Below are 22,773 nucleotides of genomic sequence, written 5' to 3'. Positions count from 1 at the left end.
AATCCATATACGAGTAGGACGTATAGTGATATAAAATTATAGAAGGTTAAAGGTCTTAATTAAATTTGAGAGACAAATATGTTTCCTATATTCCCTGGAATATATTTAGGGATGCATTTCAATGAAACAAATAGCAAATAAGATCTTACCAGAACTTGCATAAATCATTTATTTGTACTAGGCTTTATTGTATTGATATTCCTCTGTGCATTGCATGGAAACAGGAAAATGCCAGACATCCTCAGGCATTTTTGAAGGGAAAAAAAAAAATCGTGTATAACCCAAAGATTAACTGGTCAGTTTCTATCCTTTACAGATTTAGGTAAATTTGTCGGACCCCCAGTTTCATAGTGATTAAATGTCTGGAGTACCCATCACTATCTCCCTACACATACACACACACACACACACACACACACACACACACACCATAGAAACATGTTCATGTGTGCTTCTCCTTACACTCCTGAATCCACCTGCTGTCTTGTTTTGATCACATCAATCTGGATGTTAGACTCATCCCCTTCAACATTTTACCCCAAACCAAACTCATTCCAGCTTCGTGTAGGTTTATTCATCTGATTACAGGTTGAGGTTAGGGAGAGTCAGAGGAAGGGCCACTGTACTGACCACCCACTCAAGCTTTCATATCTAGTGCTACCTTTTTCCCTACCTTCCTCGTCTTCTTCTCACCATGCACAGGAGTGGCCAGAACATCTTTCTCTTGCTTATTCAGAATAATTTTGTCCGTATGTAAGCCATTTTGGGCTTTGACATTCTTTGTTAAGTAGGCTTGTCAAATTTCTTCTTAGCAAACCTAATTCTTGAAAAGAAATTTGTGAAAATAGTTTTCTCTAACTGGTTTCATTTTTAGGTTTTTGTAACTTGATATATTCCATCTTTATTTTAGTACCACCTGAAACAGAAGTGAGACCCAGAAATAAGATTACCTGGAAAAAAAACTTAATGAAACAATAATTCATATTTTAAGTGCTTTATCATTAGCCATACAGAGAGGATAGTGTGTGTGTGTGTCTGAGGATAGAAATAAGATAGTACGGCCATTATCTGAAATGAAGTATAATACTGTCCAGTTAACTTTCAAAGTGGCCTGGAATCATTATATTGCATTTTAGTAAATAAATTTTACTCTGAGAGGGCATATCATCTACTAGTGAAATTGTGCTTTAAGAGCACAAAAGACCAGATTCACTAGTCTATCTTCATTTTAGTTATTCAAGGGAGATGAAAGTCAGGTTCTATGTAGAGTGATAGCATGACTTAAAGCTTGGATGCAAGGCCAAATCTAGTTTTTGAGCCCTTTGCATAAATAACAAAAATCTCAAAGCAGCCCTTCAGCTTCAAGTCTTGATCAGAAGCACCTTTATTCATCTCTTCTTCAGGAGTGACCTAAACACACATCATGGAGCACATCTCTATTCCCAGGGCACTAGCTAGGTAACAGTCGCCTTTCCTTCTATTGGACAGGTTCCCTTATACCAGGAACAACCTGCAGAGCCTTAAACAATATTCCTTGGTAGGGGAGGGAAGAAGTGAGCCACATGCAGCTCATCTCCCCACATTCTCTCACTAGAAGTATTGAATGAAAGGGGAAGACAAATGTTTAACCCTCTAACTCCCCTAAAAAAGGGAAAAGATAGGGATTAAACATAGCACACTAATACTCATCAATTATCTTTTGGACTGAAACTCAGAAAGTTGCTCTCATTTCAGTACTTATTTTTCTGCCTATTTGTCTTTACCAAAGACTAGTAAATGTTCTATGTTAATTCTCATAAAATTAATTTCAAAAAATAATTAAGATCAATAAGAAGCTTTAAAATGGTGGCCAGATGCAAAGTAAATATACACAAAGTAATAATCATGAAGAAAATATAATGGAAGGAAAATGCCATTCATAATAAATAACAACAAAAATGTAGTATACGTCCTAAATAAATTCACCAAAGAGGAATGAAGTATACATGAAGAAAACTGCAAATGCTTACCTTGAAACAGCGAAAAATATATAGATATGCAAATAAATGGAGATAGCTACCATTTTTCTGAATATAATGAGTAAATTTGTCATTTCATCCTAAATAAATTTATAAATTTAATAAAAATAAAATAATAATAATATCAAAATCATAACTATCCAAATGTTCAGTAATTGGAGATTAATTCAGTGAATTATTATATATCCAAATTATAGAATACAGATATTTAAAATCATGTTTTGAAATATATTTGATGAGTTGGAAAAATGCTAACAACTTAATGCTAAGTTAAATTTGTTTTTCCGGAATAAAAAAGACTAATATAATTGGTTCCAAACTTATTTTATAATTAAGAAAATACAGGAAAGAAATACATAAAAAATGTCACGGTTGCAATCTTGTAGTAAAATTATAAATAATTTTGTCCTGCTTTTTGGTGTGTTTTACAAATTTACTATGGCAATCTTATTTTTTCTTACTAAAATAAAATGTTAACTCAAAAATCTCATCTTGGCAGTGTTAAGAAGGCTTATTCTTTATTTCTAATTCTTGCCTCAGAGTAAAGTGGGGGAATCTTTCTTCAGGAAATGAAGCTGAGTCAACATAATGGAACTGTTATCTGGAGATCACATGCTGCTAGCTGAAGCAGCCAATGAAGAACCATTAGCAGCAAAATCCGGAAAGAATTTGGGAGATAGAACCTATCCCCACAACTAAAATTGGTTCAGAACCAATATACTGAACACATATCTAGATCTTCAGGGACAAAATAACACATACATAAAATACACACATACACAAACAGATTCATTATATCCTGTGCTTTTCATAAATGTCCTTTGAAAATTTACTTGCTGCTTAGAGGTCATGTAGGACACAAGGTGCTGTGTCACTGAAGCATCTGTTGTTTTGAGGGCCTTAACCATGTCCTCCCAATAGCACCAGTGGTGTAAACTTATCACATAAGTTGACCAAGTGTAACAAGAGTTTCTACTTCTTGGTTTTGTGCTCCCTCCTCAAACCAACTCTCCTTTATATTATATACATTTGCTCTTACCTATCTCAATAATTCATACTTTCTTATAGAAAATCAGCCCTAGAAAATAATCTGAAGTTGTAAATTAATTAAACATCCCCTAATTTAAAAAAAAGTAATGTGAAGACCACTGTAGTATGTATACATAATAGAATTTTTTACCAGTATTAAAATAGTTTTAAAGATGGTCCTAAAATATGGGTAAAGACTTAAGATAAGTTATCAAGTGAAAAAAATAAGATTCAAAATTGTTATAGTATGATTACAAATATATTAGGAATAGAAAATGGGGAAAATACAGTAAGGTATTAATAACAATTTTATTTATATGGACTAGTAGTGCTATTAATAATTTTAAAATATTTTTTCTTATTTGCCAATTTTTTAGTTCTGCTTTCTAAAATAGTCATTTAAGCTGTGTGTAATTTTCTGACATATGTAAATACTTAGTAAAATGTCAAAAAGCAAATGTCTTACAGTGGTATACAATTTAAAATGATTAAAGCCGTTATATAATTGCAAAAAATGTTAATGGTGCTATTTACCATTGAAATGAGCTGAAATTGCACCAGAGTGGACTAGAAGAGGTATTTTGGGAGAGGTTTAGACTCAGTGAGTCTCAGGCTTTTGAAGCTGTCTCCCTGAGACAATCTCCTTCTCAGGGTTCTATCAGCCCTGTGTGGTGGTAAGTGATGCAATTTATATATTTCAACACGTTTAATTTCCTGAATAGTTGTGTCTTTAGTTTTCCCTATATCCTTCCAGGACTCCCTTCCTATCTATATATCCAGGAATAAGAATCTTTCCTGAGTTTCTTCTTGAATTTTATCCAATCACACAATGTACCTGATTTTGTTTTAAGATCTTAGGCACAAATGAATGATATTATTGATCCTAAAATTGCATCTCGCCTTGAAAACCAAATTCTGTTCTCATTATTCTTATAGGAACTCCTTGAGCTATGGGCTTACTATTGACAAAATGCCCATTATTTCCCCATCACACACATACTCAAAGGTGCTGAAACTAAGTTGTCAGGACACAGTATTGGGATATTGTATTATGATATATTTTCTCTTTTCCAAGATTTTCTTTTCGTCCTTTGAAACATTCCTTCACCCATTTATTTATTTGTATTGTTTATTCACCTTCCAAACATTTACTGAGTTTCTCCTATATGCTAAATGTTAGGCCCAGGCTTGGGGAAATACACAAGTGCAAAATACAGGACTCAGAAACCAAAAAAGGAAGGCAGTGATGACATGTGAAGTATATAACATGACTGAGAAAGTGTACTCTACAGCAAATCTACATGAGTTTAAATCTCAGCTTACCTCTTAACTAGCTGTATTACCTTGAGTAGATTTTATAACTACTTGGTGTCTCAAATCCTCATTTTTAATTGGGATTAAAATTTTAGTCTATGTTATGAGAATTTAGTGAAATTACATAAAAAGAAGAGTTCAGCACAGAATAAGTTCTCATTAAAAGTTAGTTATTATGGTGTCCGATGGGTACTAGACTTATTAGAGTGATCATTTTTGTAAGGTATCTAAATATCTAATCACTATATTGTACACATGAAGCTAATATAATGTTGTCAACTGTAACTGTAACTGAAAAATAAAAAATTTTGAAAGATTTTTAAAAATTATTATATGAAAACAAGTAAATGTTTAGTGGTGCTATTATAAAGTCTTCATCAATACTAAAGAAGGAAAGCCAAGATCACTCTCTCACAGAGAACATGAGGTCATGCTTGAGCTGACCTTTGAGAGATTGATTGGAAAGATAGGAAGGATAAAACTAACATAAAAACCAGTGCTGGATGAAAGGTGTAAAAGAACACAAACACATGGTAACCTGTAACCATTGAGAAAATTAGCAGACATTTGGTTCTGTCCAAAATGTCCATAGAGACATTTGAACCACACCAAAAAGTCCATAAAATTTAGTTTTATCAAAAACATCCATGGACATATCTAGTTCATGCCAAATGGTCCTTGCTATTTGGTTCTATTAAAAAAAAAAAAAAATCCACACTTCGAAAACATCCCTGGGTTCAAATAGCCCATAACATTTTTTACAGCATGGAACAAATATCTCCATGGGTGTTTTGGACAAAAACAAATATGACCAAATATCAAGGACATTTTGTCATGGGCCAAATGTCTCAGTGGACATTTTGGACAGGACAAAATATCTTACAAGGAGAGACTTGTTCAACATGCTCTTTCAAAATATCTAGAAAACCTAATTTAATTTTAAGAAATGAAGTTCTCACTGAAAAGAATGGTGAAGTGCTTGTGAGCATAGCCTCTAATGCCAGTTCACCTGAGATCAAGTCCCAGCTCTGCCACTTTGTATCAGTGTCAGTAAGGCAATTTGTTCAATCTCTATGTGCCTGTTTTCCCATCTACAAATGAGAATAATATCAATAGATTTGCTTATAGGACTACTGTGAGTTAGTAATTACAAAATGTTTAAATCATGGCCTGCTTATAAAGAAAAAGGAAAAAAATCTAAGAATCACAAGTGGTTTTTTAAAAAGGACATAGAAAAGGTCCAAAAATTGATAGCCTTTAGCTAAATTAACTAAGAAAGAAGAGAAAAACTCTAATAACTAACATCAGAAAACAAAATGAGGACATTGCTATCAACAGAAATAAAAAAAGATTATAAAAGAGTACTATGAACAATTGTGTGTGTAACCTAGATGAAATAGACAAATTTCTAAAAACACACAAACTACCAAAACTGACTCATAAAGAAATATAAATATGAATAGACTTGTAACAAATAAAGAGATTAAAACAGTAATCAAAACCTCCCAGACATACACATCATGGCAGAGTGAGAAGACTCCTTTGTTTCTCTCTTTAAAGTTAAAAGTTGGACAACTGTAATTCAACAAAAGATCTGCTCGACACACAAATATATATGAGAAATTCATGAATTGAAACATCTGAAAGTAGGCATATTGAAATAAGCAGGGGAGGTGGGACCGAGAGAAGGGCAGAAACAGGGGCCACAGAAGCACCCACTCCAGCCCAGCTGAGGCAGTAGCAGCGGAGGAGTTGGGTTGTAGCTCTCAGAGAGTAGGAGGGGCAGAAGCAACAGTACAGCCTGAGTAGCTGGTGCCCATTGCAACTAAACCCTGTGACAAGGGCAGAAACACAGCACAGAGGTAACTGTGGACTAGCAGCCACCATTACTAGCAAGGAGGTAAACCTGCAAACTCATGAACCTGCTTCCCCATGCCTACCCTTCCCCCACCCACTATGGTGGAACTGGTAGAGACAGAACCCAGTAGAGGCAGAAGAGACACCTCAGATAAGCACAGCATGGCTGGCAGCCTCTGGTTATAAGGTAGCTCTGTGAACTCACAGATCCAGAGCCCCATCACTCACTACATCCCACCATGGGGGTGGCGCCATGAGATCTAGGCAACCTAGACACTGAGAGGACGCCCACTATCTTGGAGAATACCATGACCAAGGTAACATAACCCCACCAAGATACCAGAAATGCAAGTAGTAAGAAAAATAAAAAACTTGTCCTATAGCACCATCTACTGGAAAATAAAACAAAAACCTTTACTTATCAATCTGCTGCATTGTTAAGAGCAAAACAGTACTTAAAAAAATAATAAAAGTTCACTACTTCAAATGCCCAGGCAGAAAACAAGCCATCAAATACCATGAATAACCAATGTAGTAACAAGGTAGTTTAGAGAGAAAATAAAAAGTCTCCAAAACCAAACTCAAAGACATGAAATACTGTGATTTCAATGACAGAGAATTTAAGATTGCAATTATAAAACAAACAAACAAACAAACAAACAAAAAACTTCAACAAGATATGAGAAAACTCAGAAAGGCAGTTCAATGAACTCAGGAATAAAATCGGTGAACAAAAGTAGTACTTTATCAAAAAGATTGAAACTATAAAAAAAAAGAACCAAACAGAAATTCTGAAGCTGAAGAACTCAATAAATGAGACAAATGAATTAGAGAACATTGCAAACCAAGCAGACCGGATAGAAGATAGAATTAGCGAGCTCTAAGAAATCTAGAAATGACTAAGGTGTAAGAAGAGAGAATTGAAAGTTAAATAAAATGAAAGAACTCTACAAGAACTATCTGACTCCATTTGAAAGAGCAATATAAGAATAATGGAAGAGAATAATGAACTCTACAAGAACTATCTGACTCCATTTGAAAGAGCAATATAAGAATAATGGAAGAGAATAATATAAGAAAGAGAAGTAAGCAAAGGAAACAGAAAGCCTATTCGAACAAATAATTGACAAGAACTTCTCAAACCTACAGAACTGGACCCTCAAATTCAAGAAGCTAACAGAACACTTAATTATCACAATGCAAAAAACCTTTCTCCAAGACACATTACATTAAAACTATCAAAAGTTAATCAGAAAGAAAAATTCTCAAGACAGCCACGGGAAAAAAATACTATTACCTACAAAGGAAGCCCCATTAGATTATCATCAGATTTTTAAGCAGAAACTTTACAAACTAGGAGGGAGTGGAATCAGATATTCAAATTATTGAAAGAGAAAAATTACCAGCCAAGAATAATATATCCAGCAGAGTTCTTCTTTAGATATGAAAGAGAAATAAAGACCTTTTCAGACATACAGAAGTTGAGGGAATTTTCTTCCACAAGGCCTACATTGCAGGAAATGCTAAAAGGGGTTATTCTACCTGAAACAAAAAGACGGAAAGATACAAAACTATGAATAAGATGACTGACAGATAGAAAAAGGAAATTGCAACCCTTATTCAGAATAGGGTATTATACACTTAAATATTACATAATAGTTAAAGGAGGTAAAAATATTTTAAAAAGAGAAGAATAATAGCTACTGCAACTCAGAAATAAACTTGCAGCATAAATGGAGATAATCTGAGACAACAAAAACAGAAAAGGGGTGGCGGGGAAAAGGCTGAATTTGCAAAAGGGGGGTGGAGATAAGATGTATGCAGAAGAAAAAGGACTACTGTACATATGACACTTTCTTTTACACGAATGTAATGGTTACCACACACAAAAAAATCCAGAACTGAGACATATAACATAAAAAAAGAGGAGACAGAAGGAAAAGTATAGAAAACCACCAAACTAAAATAAGACAGAAACACAAGGGCAAAGAAACTATGAAAACACCGAGCTACCAGAAAACAAAAGATAAAATGGCTATAGGAAAACCTCGTATATTAATAATTACCCTAAATGTAAATGGACTGAATTCACCAATAAAAAGGCACAAAGTAGCAGATTGGATCAAAAAAACCCAACCATAGGCCGCCTTCAAGAGACACGTCTCAGTTACAAGGGCAAATATAGACTTAAAGTGAAAGGGTGGAAAATGGTGGTCAGGCAATGGCATCCAGAGAAAAGTGGGTGTAGCTATACTTTTATCAACAAGACAAGTAATGACAAGCATTGGAGAGGTTGCGGGTGAAAAGAAACCCTCATACACTGCTGGTAGGAGTGTAAATTGGTATGGTCACTTGGGAAAACAATATGGAAACAGCCTACAGATGAATGGATAAAGAAGATGTGGTACATATATATAACAGAATATTATTCAACCACAAAAAAGAAAAATTCTGCCATTCGTGACAATGCAGATGGACCCTAAGGGGCTTATGCTAAGTTAAGTAAGTCAGGCAGAGAAAGGCAAATATTGTATTATATCACTTGTATGTAGAATCTTAAAAAGTTGAACTCATGAAAACAGAGAACAGATTTGAGGTTGTAGAGGGTGTGGGATATGGGAAATGAGGAGATGTTTGTCAAAAAATATAAACACTCAGTTATAAAATGAATAAGTTTGGGGGATCTAATACATCATGGTGATTATTATCAACAAAACTGTATTATATACTTAAAGTTCATGAGAGAGTAGATCTTCAATGTTCTCGCCACAAAATAAAAATAGTAATTTTGTGAGGTGATGCAGGTGTTAGCTAATGCTATAGTGGTAGTCATTTTACAACATATAAGTGTATCAAAAGCATTGTTCACGTTAAACCCACACATTGTTATATGCCAATTATATCTCAATAAATCTAGATAAAAAAATTTTTTTAAAAAAAGAGTATATAAAGAAGTTATGGTTTGTATATACATTGGAATATTACTCAGTCATAAAAAATGTAATATTACCATTTTCAATGACATAGATGGACCTAGAGGTTATTATCCTGAGTGAAATAAGTCAGACAAAGATAAATACCATATGATTTCACTTATATGCAGAACCTAAGGAATAAAAAAAAAAACGAACTAAACCAAAACAGACTCAAAAATACAGAGGACAATATGGTGACAGCCAGAGGGGAGGGAGATTGGTGGTGCTGGGAAAAAGGAGTGAAGGGTTAAGAAGTACAAATTAGTAGTTGAGAGATTGTCACAGGGATGGTGAGTATGGCATAGGGAATGCAGTCAGTAGTAATGTAATGGATATGTGTAGAGCCAGATAGATAATAATCAGGGAGGATCATCTCATAAACTACATAAATGTCTAACTAATGTACTGTATACTTGAAACTAATAATAAAATAAAATTATATATAAAAAAGAAGAGTTCAATGAAGTATAGATGCTAAACAAAGAAGAAATGGAAATAATAAGACTGGGTGCCAGAAAAGGGCCATTCTTCCCAGTTTTCACTACTCCAGCACAAGAAACCTCCCTGCTCTTTTCCTGTCATGCCAATCATATTCTTACCTCTTGTTTCTTGCATTATCTCTTCCTTCTGCCTAAAACATCTTGGTATTCTCTTGTTTTGTTCCTTCACTTTTCCAATCCTCTGTTCAAATGTTAAACTCTCTGTTAGGTTTTCTTTAAAACCCTGTTTAGAGTGACTACAGAAATATGGTAGAGTAAGAACATCGTCAGATCTCTCCCTTTGAAACAATAAGCTGAAAATCGAAAACTCAACAACAACAAAAACACCCAACTGCACACCAGCACATCTGAGCATGATATCTGCAGATAAGAAATACCACAGGTCAGAATCCTGGGTGTTGGGTGGTGAACTGAGAGAAACAAAGAAGCTGCCTCTTGTAGCCAGAGCTCCCTGTAGGAGGAGGAAGGAAGGGAGAAGGTCTGGTGAGTTCCCTGAACAGCCCCGTTTGAGAGAGCAGTGAGCTCCACATGGCTAGCATCAGTGCCCAGTCATCAGGGCAGAAAGCAAAGAAACAGGATGGCAGAGAAACAACAATTGATTTTTACCAGCTGTGGTTGCAAAACTGAAGCTGAGCTGCAGCCCCCATCCATCAACCCAGAGACCCCCCTCCCCTCATATACTCTAAGACTTAACACCACAGAGCCCCAGGGGATACTGAGCAAACACTATCGAAACTGTTGCTAACACTGACAGGTACTGGGACCAAGGGTAGCGAACATGATTAAACATCCATAAGAAAAAAAAGGCATCATTAAGGCTTTACATAAAGCAGGGATCTGAGAGGCATAGAGGCCACTTACTGAAAACCAAAAGAAAAATGTCTTCTTTGCAACAAGCTAATACAGCAGAATACACTTCCATTAATGCCCAGGTGGAGAAATAGTCCATTAAACACTATGGACAACCAAGATGAAAAGCTACCTCAGAAAGAAAGAAAAAAATCTCCAGAAAATAAGCTTACAGACATAGAAATATATTACTTAAATGACAGAGAATTTAGGATGATATTTCTGAAAAAACTCAGTGAGATTCAAAACAATTCATAGCAACAATTTCAGGAATTGAAAAAATAACTATATGAGCAGAATAAGTTCTTTAAGCAAGGAGATTGACATCCTCATAAAGAACCAAATAGACCTTCTGGAGATAAAAAACACACACTGCAAGAGATGAAAAATGAAATAGCAAGCTTGGGAAATAGAGACAAAATAGAGGAAAGGTCAGTGATATTGAAGACAGAAATGTAGAAATAAATCAGAAGGAAGAAGAGAGAAACAGGAGATGAAAAATAATGAAAGAGAAATATAAGAACTAGCTGATACAATCAGGAGAGGAAACATAAGAATAATGGGAATTCTCTAAGAGGAGGAAAAAGAACAGGGATTAGAAAGCATTTTCAGAAAAAGAGTTGACGAGAATTTCCCAAATCTAAAGAATGAGCAGGAGCTTGAAATTCAAGAACACCCAATTATCTCAACCCCAAAAGGCCTTCACCAAGACAAATTGTATTAAAGTTATCAAAAATCAACTACAAGAAAGATTTCTTAGCACAGCCAGGGAAAAGAGAACAGACACTATAGAAAAAAATTCATTAGATTATTATTGGACTTCTCAGCACAAACCTTACAAGCTAGAAAGGAGTGCAATCAAATATTCAAACTCTTAAATGAAATGAACTACCAACCAAGATTAATGTATCCAGCTCTTCTTTAGATATGAAGGAGAAATAAAGACCTTTCCAGGCATACAAAAATTAAGGGAATTCCTCACACGAGTCTCGCATTACAGGAAATACTGAAAGAGGTCAGCTCACCTAAAACAAAATGACACACACACAAAAAATACATATTTAGTAGTAAATGACTAGCAGGTTAAGAGAGGCAGAGTTTAACCCTTACTAGGAACAGGGCATTATAAGCTGAAAAATAAGAAGAGATTTGCTTTAGCACGACAGTAATGAATGTTCAGCATACATAGGGACAAATTGAGACAACAACAACTGAAAAGGGGAAGATTCAAATATCTAAATTCACAAAGGTGAATGGAGATAAGGCACATGCAGAAGAAAAATGGGTGACTGTATATATATAACTATCATTTACATATTCATAATGGTAACCACATGCCAAAGATTCAGAACTGAAGTATATAACATAAAACAAGAAGAACCAGAGGGAAAACCCACAAAAGCCAACCAAAATAAAAAAACCTGACTCACAAGGACAAAAAGCAATGGAAACACCGAGCTACCGGAAAGCAAAAGATAAAATATCTATAAGAAGACCTCATATTTCAATAATCACCTAAATGTAAATGGACTGAACTCACCAATAAAAAGGCACAGAGTTGCAGATTGGATCAAAAAACAAAATCCTATCATGTACTCCTTCCAGGAGACACATCTCAGCTCCAAAGACAAATACAGACTCAAAGTGAAAGGGTGGAAAACGATGTTTCAAGCAAAGTGAAAGGGTGGAAACGATGTTTCAGAAAAAAGCGGGAATAGCAGTACTAATACTGGATGAAAGAGACTTCAAAATAAAAAAGGTAAAGAAAGATGCTGAAGGACACTTCATAATGAGAAAGGGAATTATGCACCAAGAAGACATATGCTCCCAATCTATGCTCCCAATTAGGGAGCCCCAAAATATGTAAAGTAATTATTAACAAAACTAAAGGGAGAAACAGACCAAAACACTATCGTAGGAAGAAACCTAAATACCCCACTGTCCGATATAAACAGATCATCCAAACAGAAAATTAATAAGGAAATAACATCCTTAAATGATACATTAGACCAAATGGACATAATTGACATTTACAGAGCCTTCCATCTGAAAACAGCTGCTTATACATTCTTCTCTAGTGCACATGGAACATTTTCAAGGATTGACCACATACTAGGACACAGAGATAACCACAACAAATATAAGAGAATTGAAATCATAACCACCATATTCTCTGATCATAATTTTTTGAAAGTAGAGATCAACTGTAAAAAGAAAGCGAGAAGAGCCACAAATACATGGAAATTAAACTATATACTACTGAAGAATAACTGGGTCATAGAATAAGTAAAAAGAGAGATCAAGATATACATAGAAATGAATGATAATGATAGTACAACATATCAAAACTTTTGGGACACGATAAAAGCAATCATATCATATCATTACAGGCATATTTCCAAATCATATCATTACAGGCATATTTCCAAAAGCAAGAATGAGCCCAAATAAACAACCTAATGCTTCATCTTAAAAAACTAGAAAGTTCATATCATTACAGGCATATTTCCGAAAGCAAGAATGAGCCCAAATAAACAACTTAATGCTTTATCTTAAAAAACTAGAAAAGGAAGAACAAAGGATGCCTAATGTCCAAGAAGGAAAGAAATAACCAAAATTAGAGCAGAAATACATGAAATTGAAAACAAAACAAAACAAAAAACAATAGAAAAAATAAATGCAACAAAGAGCTGGTTCTTTGAAAAGGTTAATAAAATCAACAAACCTCTGGCTAGACTCACTAAAAGAAAAAGAGAAAGAACACAAATAAACAAAATCAGAGATGAAAGAGGGGAAATTACAACAGACACTGCAGAAATACAAAGGATGATAAAAGAATACTATGAAAAAATATATAACACCAAATTCAATAAACTAGAAGAAATGCACCAGTACTTAGAACAATATAAACTTCCTAGACTGAATCAAGAAGAACTGGAAAATCTAAATAGATCGATCAGCAGTATGGAAATTGAAAAAATTCATCAAAAATCTACCAAAAAGTAAAAGTCCAGGACCAGATGTCTTCACCAGTGAATTCTAACAAACATTCAAAGAAAATTTTATACCTATTATCCTTAAAATCTTCCACAAAATCAAAGAGGAGGCAATACTTCCCAACTCATTTTATGAGGCCAGTATCACTCTGATACCAAAACCTGGTAAGGATAACACAAAAAAAGAAAACTACAGACCAAAATCTCATGAACACAGATCCAAAAATCCTAAATAAGATACTAGCGAACCGAATACAGTAACATATTAAAAAGATTATACACCATGATCAAGTGGGCTTCATCTTAGGGGCACAAGAATGGTTTGACGTATACAAATCAATTAATGTGATATACCACATAAACAAATTCAAAAATAAGAATCATATGATCATATCAATAGATGCAGAAAAAGCCTTCTATAAGATACAGCATCCATTTATGATGAAAACACTTAACAAAATCAATATAGAAAGAAAGTACCTTAACATAATAAAGGCCATATATGACAAGCCCTCAGCTAACATTGTTCTTAATGGTAAAAAACTAAAAACCTTCCCTCTAAGATCAGGAACAAGGCAAGGCTGTCCACTATTGCCACTGTTATTCAATATAACACTGGAGGTCCTAGCAAGTGCCATCAGGCAAGAAAAAAATATAAAAGGCCTCTAAATAGGAAACAAAGAAGTCAAACTGTCACTATTTGCGGATGACATGATTGTCTATATAGAAAATCCTAAAGACTCCACAAGAATAGTACTAGAAACAACAAGCAAATACAGTAATGTCTCTGGATACAAAATCAACGTTCAAAAATCCATAGCGTTCCTATACTCTAATAATGAAGTGACAGAAAAAGTGGACAAAATAATTCCTTTTGCAATAGCAACAAATAAAATAAAATACCTAGGAATAAATCTAACAAAACATGTAAAGGACCTATATAATGAAAACTATAAGATCCTATTAAAAGAAATCGAAGAAGATACAAAGAAATGGAAAGATATTCCGTGTCCTTGGGTTGGAAGAATCAACATAGTTAAAATGATCATATTACCTAAAGCCTTATACAAATTTAATGCAATCCTCATCAAAATCTCATTGGCATTTTTTAAAGAAATAGAACAAAAAATCTGATGATTTGTATGGAAGCACAAAAGACCCAGAATTGCCAAAGCCATCCTGAGAACAAAGAATGAGGCTAAAGGCATCACTCTGCCCGACTTCAAATAATACTACAAAGCAACACTAATCAAAACGGCATGGTATTGGCAGAAAAAAGACACACGGACAAGTGGAACAGAATCGAGAGTCCTGTAATAAGTCTATATTTATATGGGCAAATAATTTTGACAAAAAAAGCCAAAAACATACAGTGGAGAAAGGAAAGGCTCTTCAATAAATGGTGCTGAGAAAACTGGAAAGCCACCTGCAAAAGACTGAAACTAGACTTGTCTATCACCACACATCAAAATTAACTCAAAATGGATTAAGAACCTGAATATAAGACAGAAACAATAAAATGCATAGAAGAAAACATAGGAACTGAACTCAAAGATCTTGGATTTAAAGAGGATTTTATGAATTTTACCTCAAAGGCAAGGGAAGTAAGAGCAAAAATAAATAAATGGGACTACGTCCAACTATAAAGCTGCTTCTGCTCAGCAAAAGAAACCATCAGCAAGGTAAAGAGCAACTGAAGTGTTCTATGATAGATGATTGGCTAAAGAAGCGTTGATACATATATACAATGTATGTATCTCATATTACTCAGCCATAAGAAGAGATGAAATACTGCCTTTTGCAACAACATGGATGGACCTTGAAATAATCATACTAAGCTAAATAAGCTAAACAGAAAAGGTTGAAAATCACATGATATCACTTATATGTGGGATATAAACCTAAAAGCAACAAATGATCAGGACAAACAGAGACTCATGGACATGGACAATTGACTAGTGAGTACCAGAATGGAGGGGAGAGGCAAAAGGGAGGAAATAAAAAAATTAACTATATAGTTAATTTTATATTTAATTAACTACATAATTAACTATATAGTTAAATATATAGTATGAAAAAATAAATAAACTGGCATTTAAAAAAGAAATAATAATAATAATAATAATAATAAACTATTTAAAATCACAAGTCCTGCCCATTCTTATGCTTCATTTTTCTCAAATGAAAAAAAAATATAATTCAGTTGTTTATTTGCTGATTTTGTTTACTTTCTGTTGCTCCCCATCCCCCAATTGAATTGTTCTAGGTAGGCAGGAATCTTTTTCTATTTTGTTTACCCTCCTATATCCCCAGTATCCACTAAGCACTCGATAAACATTGTTGAATAACCTTATACCAACAATACGGTCTTAGTTCTTTAAATGTCATTTTTCTCATTGCTATCATAAAATTGCAACTGAAATGTCTCTAAATAGTAAATATGAGAATACTGGTGGAAGAAGAATTTTTTCCTTCTTCAAAATAGAAACAGAGAATCTAATGATACATCTTCCTATTGTAGCTATTACAACAATCACTATGACTAATTAATTTTGGGGAAACTTTTACAATGCCTAGTTAGCAGAAGCACAAGAGAAGAAAAGAACCTAGTTCTGTAAGTGCGTTATTCCTCAGGGAATTGCAGGGCTTGAGATTTCATCATAAATACAATTTAAAAAAATACTTTCTGTTTCAGGAGAGAGAGTCCCAAATCTCAAAAGGGCATGATGCCAGGAAATAAATAGAGATAATACCTTCATCTGGACTTTCATCTTGAAAATAAATAAACTTTAAAGCTGGAGAGGAAAAATTTTTTTAAATTCACTCTCTGCAACTCATGGCAGGTTATAAACTGGATCATCCAAATCTCCAGACGTCCATCATACGCTTTTTACTTTGTGGGGTAATATTTTATTTCCCAACTCTGACTTTTCTTCTTGGCACATATCCAAAGAGTGAGTTAAAACTTTGCCTGCCCTATTACAAATGCTGAGTTTTCTGCATAAATGGATTTACTGATGTACTCTTTTTGCTCTGAAAATGTAAATATCTGGTTAAAATAAAATGTGTACAATAAAATTGAAAATATTAATTTTTCTCTTCTTTCTCCAAGTATTTGGAAGTACATTTATCTAATTTCCTTATCCTTTTTAAATAGTATTGTTTACAAAATGGCCTAGGAATTTTGTATGAAAATGTGTAAATTTCTGAAGGTGGATTTATTATCAATATTATGATCAATTTTCTCAGTAGGGAAAAAACGACAAATCTCTGATTACACTCATATCTTTCTAACCTATTTATTGCTCTCGGTTTCACTAGTTTAATATATCTTGGTTTTATGTGAAATAACTTTTCCTTAAATGATAAAACTATTCAGTATCTGTGTGCTTTCTGTTTCTTGTATTTATAGAATCTTCTTTGGATTGTGACTTCATACAGTTCATATTCCCAAGAAATACTGTTACAGGAGACCCAAACAGGGTGAGTATTGACACTGATTTGATATACCACAATTAAGGTCCCATTAACAGTGAAAATGAGTAATTAAGATAGCTAAGAGTAGAGTACCAAAGTATCAGAACACAGGTCAAAGTATAAAAGACAAAAAGTAAATGAATTTAAAGAATTCAGTCAAATTAATTATGGAGATAACCACTAAAACCTGTGTGGCAGCTAAATGAGATGCTTTAGATTTTTCTTCAATAAAAGTGGCAGAATAATTTGTGGACATTCCATAAGTTGGGATATTTTTGAAACATTCATATTATATCAATTGCCTCACATTAATATTAATATTATGTTTTTTTCTCTTTGTTTCTGTATGTTTTGTACTCATTATATGCACTTAAGTACTATTTAAATGTTCTTCAGTTAAAGGCACTCTGTGTCTTCATTTCTAGTGAATGGCCAAGTTTCACTAGCTCCATAGCCTGCTCTCTCTAAACAAGATGACATTTATTCTTTCTCAGATATTATACAACAGCATCAGCTGAGAAAACTATACAATTATTCAGAATAAAAATCCTAAATAATTTTTTAAAAAGTAAACTTACTACATAATCACAGCAGATCAAGGGAGAATTTGTCTTCCAGGAAAAATTAAAAAAACCTCTTATAATTTCAGAAACCTGGTACCTACCCTACATTGCCACCTGATATGATGTGATCGCTATGGGAAACAAATAGACTGAACCACCAAGTTGCATTCGGACTTGATACAAACTACATCGCCCTGTGTGTGCATAATGAGAATGCATAAACAGCAGTTCTTCCACTTTAGATGTAAAACGTGGTAGCCAAGAGCAGGCTTCTGAGGAAACAAGACATATGAAAGCTTTGATTCAGTAACAAAAAAAAAAAAAAAAAAAAAAAAATGAGGGAAGAGAGCAGGAATTAGTGAAGCAAGATATTCCATGTTTCAAGTTTGTCTCAAAAGAAAATGTCAAGAATGGGTATAAAAATGTGTAAAAAAGAGAAAAAGACCAAACATAGAAAGCAGTTATGAAAGCAATATGGCAATGCAATGCACACAAATCAAAAAATGTTCTCTATTTCACAACATTTTTTTACAACAAAATTGGCTAACCCTAGTCACATTCACAAGTTCAGTCACTCAAGCAGTTATTCTCCCTAAATCAGGTGCCCCAAGTGGCAGTTTAGTTCTCACATTCACAAGATGGTATATCAAAATCTTTCAACCAGTGAATTTTAGGAGCCAAAGTGTAGGACTCTTTCCCAAGCTGTGGAGCTGAATCTGACCAGCTAGATAGAGAGAAAACACTCCTTATATACCAACATATGTTAGATATGGTCAAATAATATACTATCTCTGCTGGACCCAGAGAGGCCCAGAGAGGGTCATCACTCAGCCATAAGAAAAGATGAAATACTGCCATTTGCAGCAACATAAATGGATCTTGAGATAATCATGCCAAGTGAAATAAGTCAGAAAAAGTTGAGAACCATACAATTTCACTCATATATGGGATATAAAACCGAAAGCAACAAACGAAAAATGGACATGGACAACAGTTTAGCGATTACCAGAAAAAAAGGGGGGAAGGGGCAGGTCGATAAGGGTAAAATATATGATGACAGAAGGAAATTTAACTTTGTCTGATGAACACACAATGCAATATACATATTACGTATTATTGAATTATACACTTGAAACCTATATAATTTTATTAACCAATGTCACCTCAATAAATTTAATAAAATAAAAAAATAAAGAATAATAAAAGCACAAAAAAGGATTATTCCCTATGCTCTCTCATTGTATCTCAGTGAGACAGAGCCTTTTGAAATGTCTTAAAGTAAGAAGTATTGCATTTGGTACTATTAACAAAATTACTAATTGTAATAAATTAGTTTTGCATAATTCTCTAGAGAAAAATTTCACATACACACATTTGTATGTACTATACTCTATATGGCAAACATATGAGGAAATACACAAATAAGGTTAAGCGACATATTCAAAATTACGAATTTTGCACTTCTTATGGGTAATCTAGTATCTTGACCTAGTTTAATGATTGCCCTCAAGCCATGTTTTTACTTATATTATTTGCATCTTATCAAAGTGAAATCATACTCTTGGGGAGCAAGTTGTGATGATCACAGTTTTGTTGCTTTAACAGAAACTTCATTGTTTATGAAAAAATATTGTAAAGAAATTTGGTGGTTTCAAAAAGAACTAGCATATTCCATTAACATGCAATAACCGATGTCTTCCAGACTAATGAATGTGTCTGGCAGAGAAACCACCAACTCTGTGAGCCACTTTATCCTCACAGGCTTTTCCTCAAGCCCAAAAATGCAGCTCCTCTACTTTGGGATCTTCACAGCAACCTATACCTTGACCTTGATGGGGAACACAGCCATTGCCTGTGCCGTGTGGTGGGACCGGCACCTTCACACTCCAATGTACATTTTCTTAGGGAATTTCTCTCTCCTGGAAATATGCTATGTCACCACGACCACCCCTAACATGCTGGCCAACTTCCTCTCCACAAGCAAGTCCATCTCTTTTGTGAGTTGTTTCACACAGTTCTACTTCTTCTTCTCTTTTGGGTGTGATGAGGGCTTCTTCCTTTGCATCATGGCCTTCGACAGGTACCTTGCCATCTGCCGTCCTCTGCATTACCCATGTATCATGACTAAACAGCTGTACACTGGCCTCATCATCTTCGGATGGTCATGTGGGTTCATCCTTTTCCTGACCCCAGTTGTTCTCATTTCACAGTTGCCCTATTGTGGCCCAAACACCATCGACCATTTTATGTGTGATCCTTTCCCACTGATGATGCTGTCCTGTTCTAAAGACACCACTACACAGTTCGTTTACTTTACTTTCAATGCTGTTTTCATGATTGGCACATTTCTCTTTATCCTTTGTTCCTATGCTCTGGTGATTCTGGCTGTGCTACGAATGCCCTCAGCTGCAAGCAAACACAAGGCTTTCTCCACTTGTACTTCTCATCTGGCTATTGTGATCTTATTTTTTGGTTCTGTTATAGTGTTATATGTTAGTCCTGGATCAGGATGCCCAGTGGAAATGCAGAAAATTGTGGCTTTGTTTTATTCTGTGATAACACCTCTCTGCAATCCTCTAATTTATAGCCTCAGAAACAAGGAGATGAAGACTGCCCTAAAGAAAGTCTTTGGGACTAAAATACCTGTTCATAAAACAAGTCAGATGTCATAGTAAATAAAGTTTCCTCATAACTTATCTTAATAAGATATAAACAAGAGAATTTTCTAGAGAGTTCAATAATTTTGGTTAGGGAACTGTTACAATAAATCTCATTATCATCTTAAATATCATTCACTACATGATGTGTTAGTCTTATTTAAGAAATAAAATTGTCTTAAGAACATTGAACTCTGTATATACTGAATTTCTAAAAGGAAGTATTTTATAATTGTATTTTATAATTGTATTGGCTTTGTATTTTATAATTGGAGCAACATATAAGGATGTAACATAGGTCATAAACTTGTTCGGGGAATAACACTATAAACAAAGTCTCCTCTACTGATAATTATTGACTAAAAGGAAGGATTTCTGCATGAAATAAATATAGCCTTGCAGGTGTGACTTTATTACTCTACCTCCAAAGAAGGATACATGTTTTAACTCTAAGGATTTTAAAGAAACAAACTAATAGCTTTAGCTGGTTATTAAGTACAGCTGTCTCTTGGTATCCACAGGGAATTGATTTTAGGGCCCACCTTTCCCCCAGCACCCGTTCCCTGTGCAGATACCAAAATTCATGGATGTTCAAGTCCCTTATATAAAATGGTGTAGTATTTGCATATAACCTATACACATCCTCTCAAATACTTTAATTCATCTCTAGATTACTTACACAGTCATGTACCTCATATCATTTCAGCCAACAATAAACTGCATATATGATGGTGGTCCCATAAGATCATTATGGAGGTTTTCTACCAGGGTTGGGGTTGAATCCACAAGTGTGAAATCTGTAGATAGAACGGGCTGACTGTATTTATTGAAAAAAAAAAAAATCCATGTAATAATGGACTCATGCAGTATAAACCCATGTTCTTCAAAGGTCAACTATACCAGGTAGAGGTGTCTGCCTAAATGATCTCTAGAAAGGGCATGCAAATCGAAACTCTCACCAACAAACCATGAGCAAAAAATGAGAAAATTCTGAGTGAAATGGGTCTGACAGAGAAAGATAAATACCATATGATTTCACTTATATGTGGAATCTAAGGAACAAAAAGAACAAACTAATCAAAAACAGACTTACAAATATAGTGGACAATTTGGTGACGGACAGAGTGGAGGGTAGTTTGGGGTGCTGGGAGAATGTAATGAAGTTATAAGAAGTACTAATTAGTAGTTGATAGATGGTCACAGGGATGGGGAGCACGACATAGGGAATGCAGTTCGCATTAATATATTGGCTAGGTGGAAAACCAGAGAGAAGGAGTAATTAGGGTGATAGCTTTATAAACTATATAAATGTCTAACCAATGCACTGTATACTTGAAACTAATAGAAATAAATAAATTTCTTTTTAAAAAATAAAGAAAAAAATGAGAAAATTTATTGCAGTAGTCTACAAGAAATGTCAAAGGAAGTGCTTCAAGCAGAGGAATATAATGTCATGGAGAGGCTTTGATTCATGCAAATAAATGAAGAGCACAGGAAATGGCAAATATAAAGCTTTTTATATAATTTTACCTGGGTCCTGACACTAGAATGAAATATAAGAAATGTCAAATTGGTTTAGTGACAGAAACTTATCTCTGTCATTGGCAACTGGATCAGGTGCCCCAGAACCTTTCGTATAACAGATTTGTTCTTCTCCAGAATCATGCAGCTATAGTTTGACAATCAGAAATAAATTGCAGTGAAATGAAGAAAATGATTCTTGGGAGCTGAGGACTGAAAACTCTCTAAGTATGTGGCACAGACAATGGATGCAGGTTGAGTTTGCAGGTTAGAACATCAAGGATCACAGTGAAGCTCCATACAATCAGAAGGCATTCATTCAACCAATAGGCAGTTGACCATGCAAAGGGGTTTCAGAGGAATTCCCCACAAATAGATTCTTGTTTAAAAAACAATCATATGTGTTACAGAGAAGAGGAAAATTTGGACACAGAGACACCCAGAGAAATGACCATGTGACTACAAAGGCAGAGAATTGGAGTCATGCAGTTACAAGCCAAGGAATGATGAAGATCGAAGGCCACCGCCAGAAGCAAGGAAGACGCAAGGAAGGATTCTACACAGAATGACAGAGGGAGCATGGCCCTGAGGACAACTCGATATTGGACTTCTAGCCTCCAGAACCATGAAAGTATAAATTTCTGTTGTTTTAAGCACCCCAGTTTGTGGTAATTTGTGCTAGCAGTCCTAGGAAACTAATATACTACCTAACTTACATAACATTACAAGTTGAAAAATGATCATATTTATAAAAAATGTTCTGACATCAATTATATCAGATTAAATTGCTATAGAAACATAAAGATTAATTTGACTTTTAAAATCTCAGGATATATTTAAAATGAACTCTAAAGAGGTGTTAGGAAAAGGCTAAATTTAAAACTGTTAGAAATGCTTTTTATTATTAAAAAATAGTTTAGAACAGATTTTAGTCTTAAGAAATTATCTCTAGTAAAAGCCTGAAAATTCAACAGTTTATAAACATTCTTCAACAGTTAAAAAAGATTATAATGAAGC

At 34.3% G+C, this 22,773-nt stretch overlaps 1 protein-coding gene across 1 annotated transcript; it reads left to right on the top strand.

Moving 5' to 3' along the window:
* Positions 1–19,284: 19,284 nt before the first annotated feature.
* Positions 19,285–20,250, top strand: LOC120618044 (olfactory receptor 11G2-like). The gene has a single exon (XM_039881906.1). The coding sequence runs from the start codon at positions 19,285–19,287 to the stop codon at positions 20,248–20,250; it is 966 nt and encodes a 321-aa protein (XP_039737840.1).
* Positions 20,251–22,773: the final 2,523 nt, after the last annotated feature.

The sequence above is a fragment of the Pteropus medius genome, unplaced genomic scaffold, assembly GCF_902729225.1.
Source record: "Pteropus medius unplaced genomic scaffold, Ma_sr-lr_union100, whole genome shotgun sequence".
NCBI classification, from domain to species: domain Eukaryota; kingdom Metazoa; phylum Chordata; class Mammalia; order Chiroptera; family Pteropodidae; genus Pteropus; species Pteropus medius.
The sequence above is the reverse complement of the archived record's forward strand: the minus strand, read 5'-3'. Positions and strand labels throughout refer to the sequence as shown.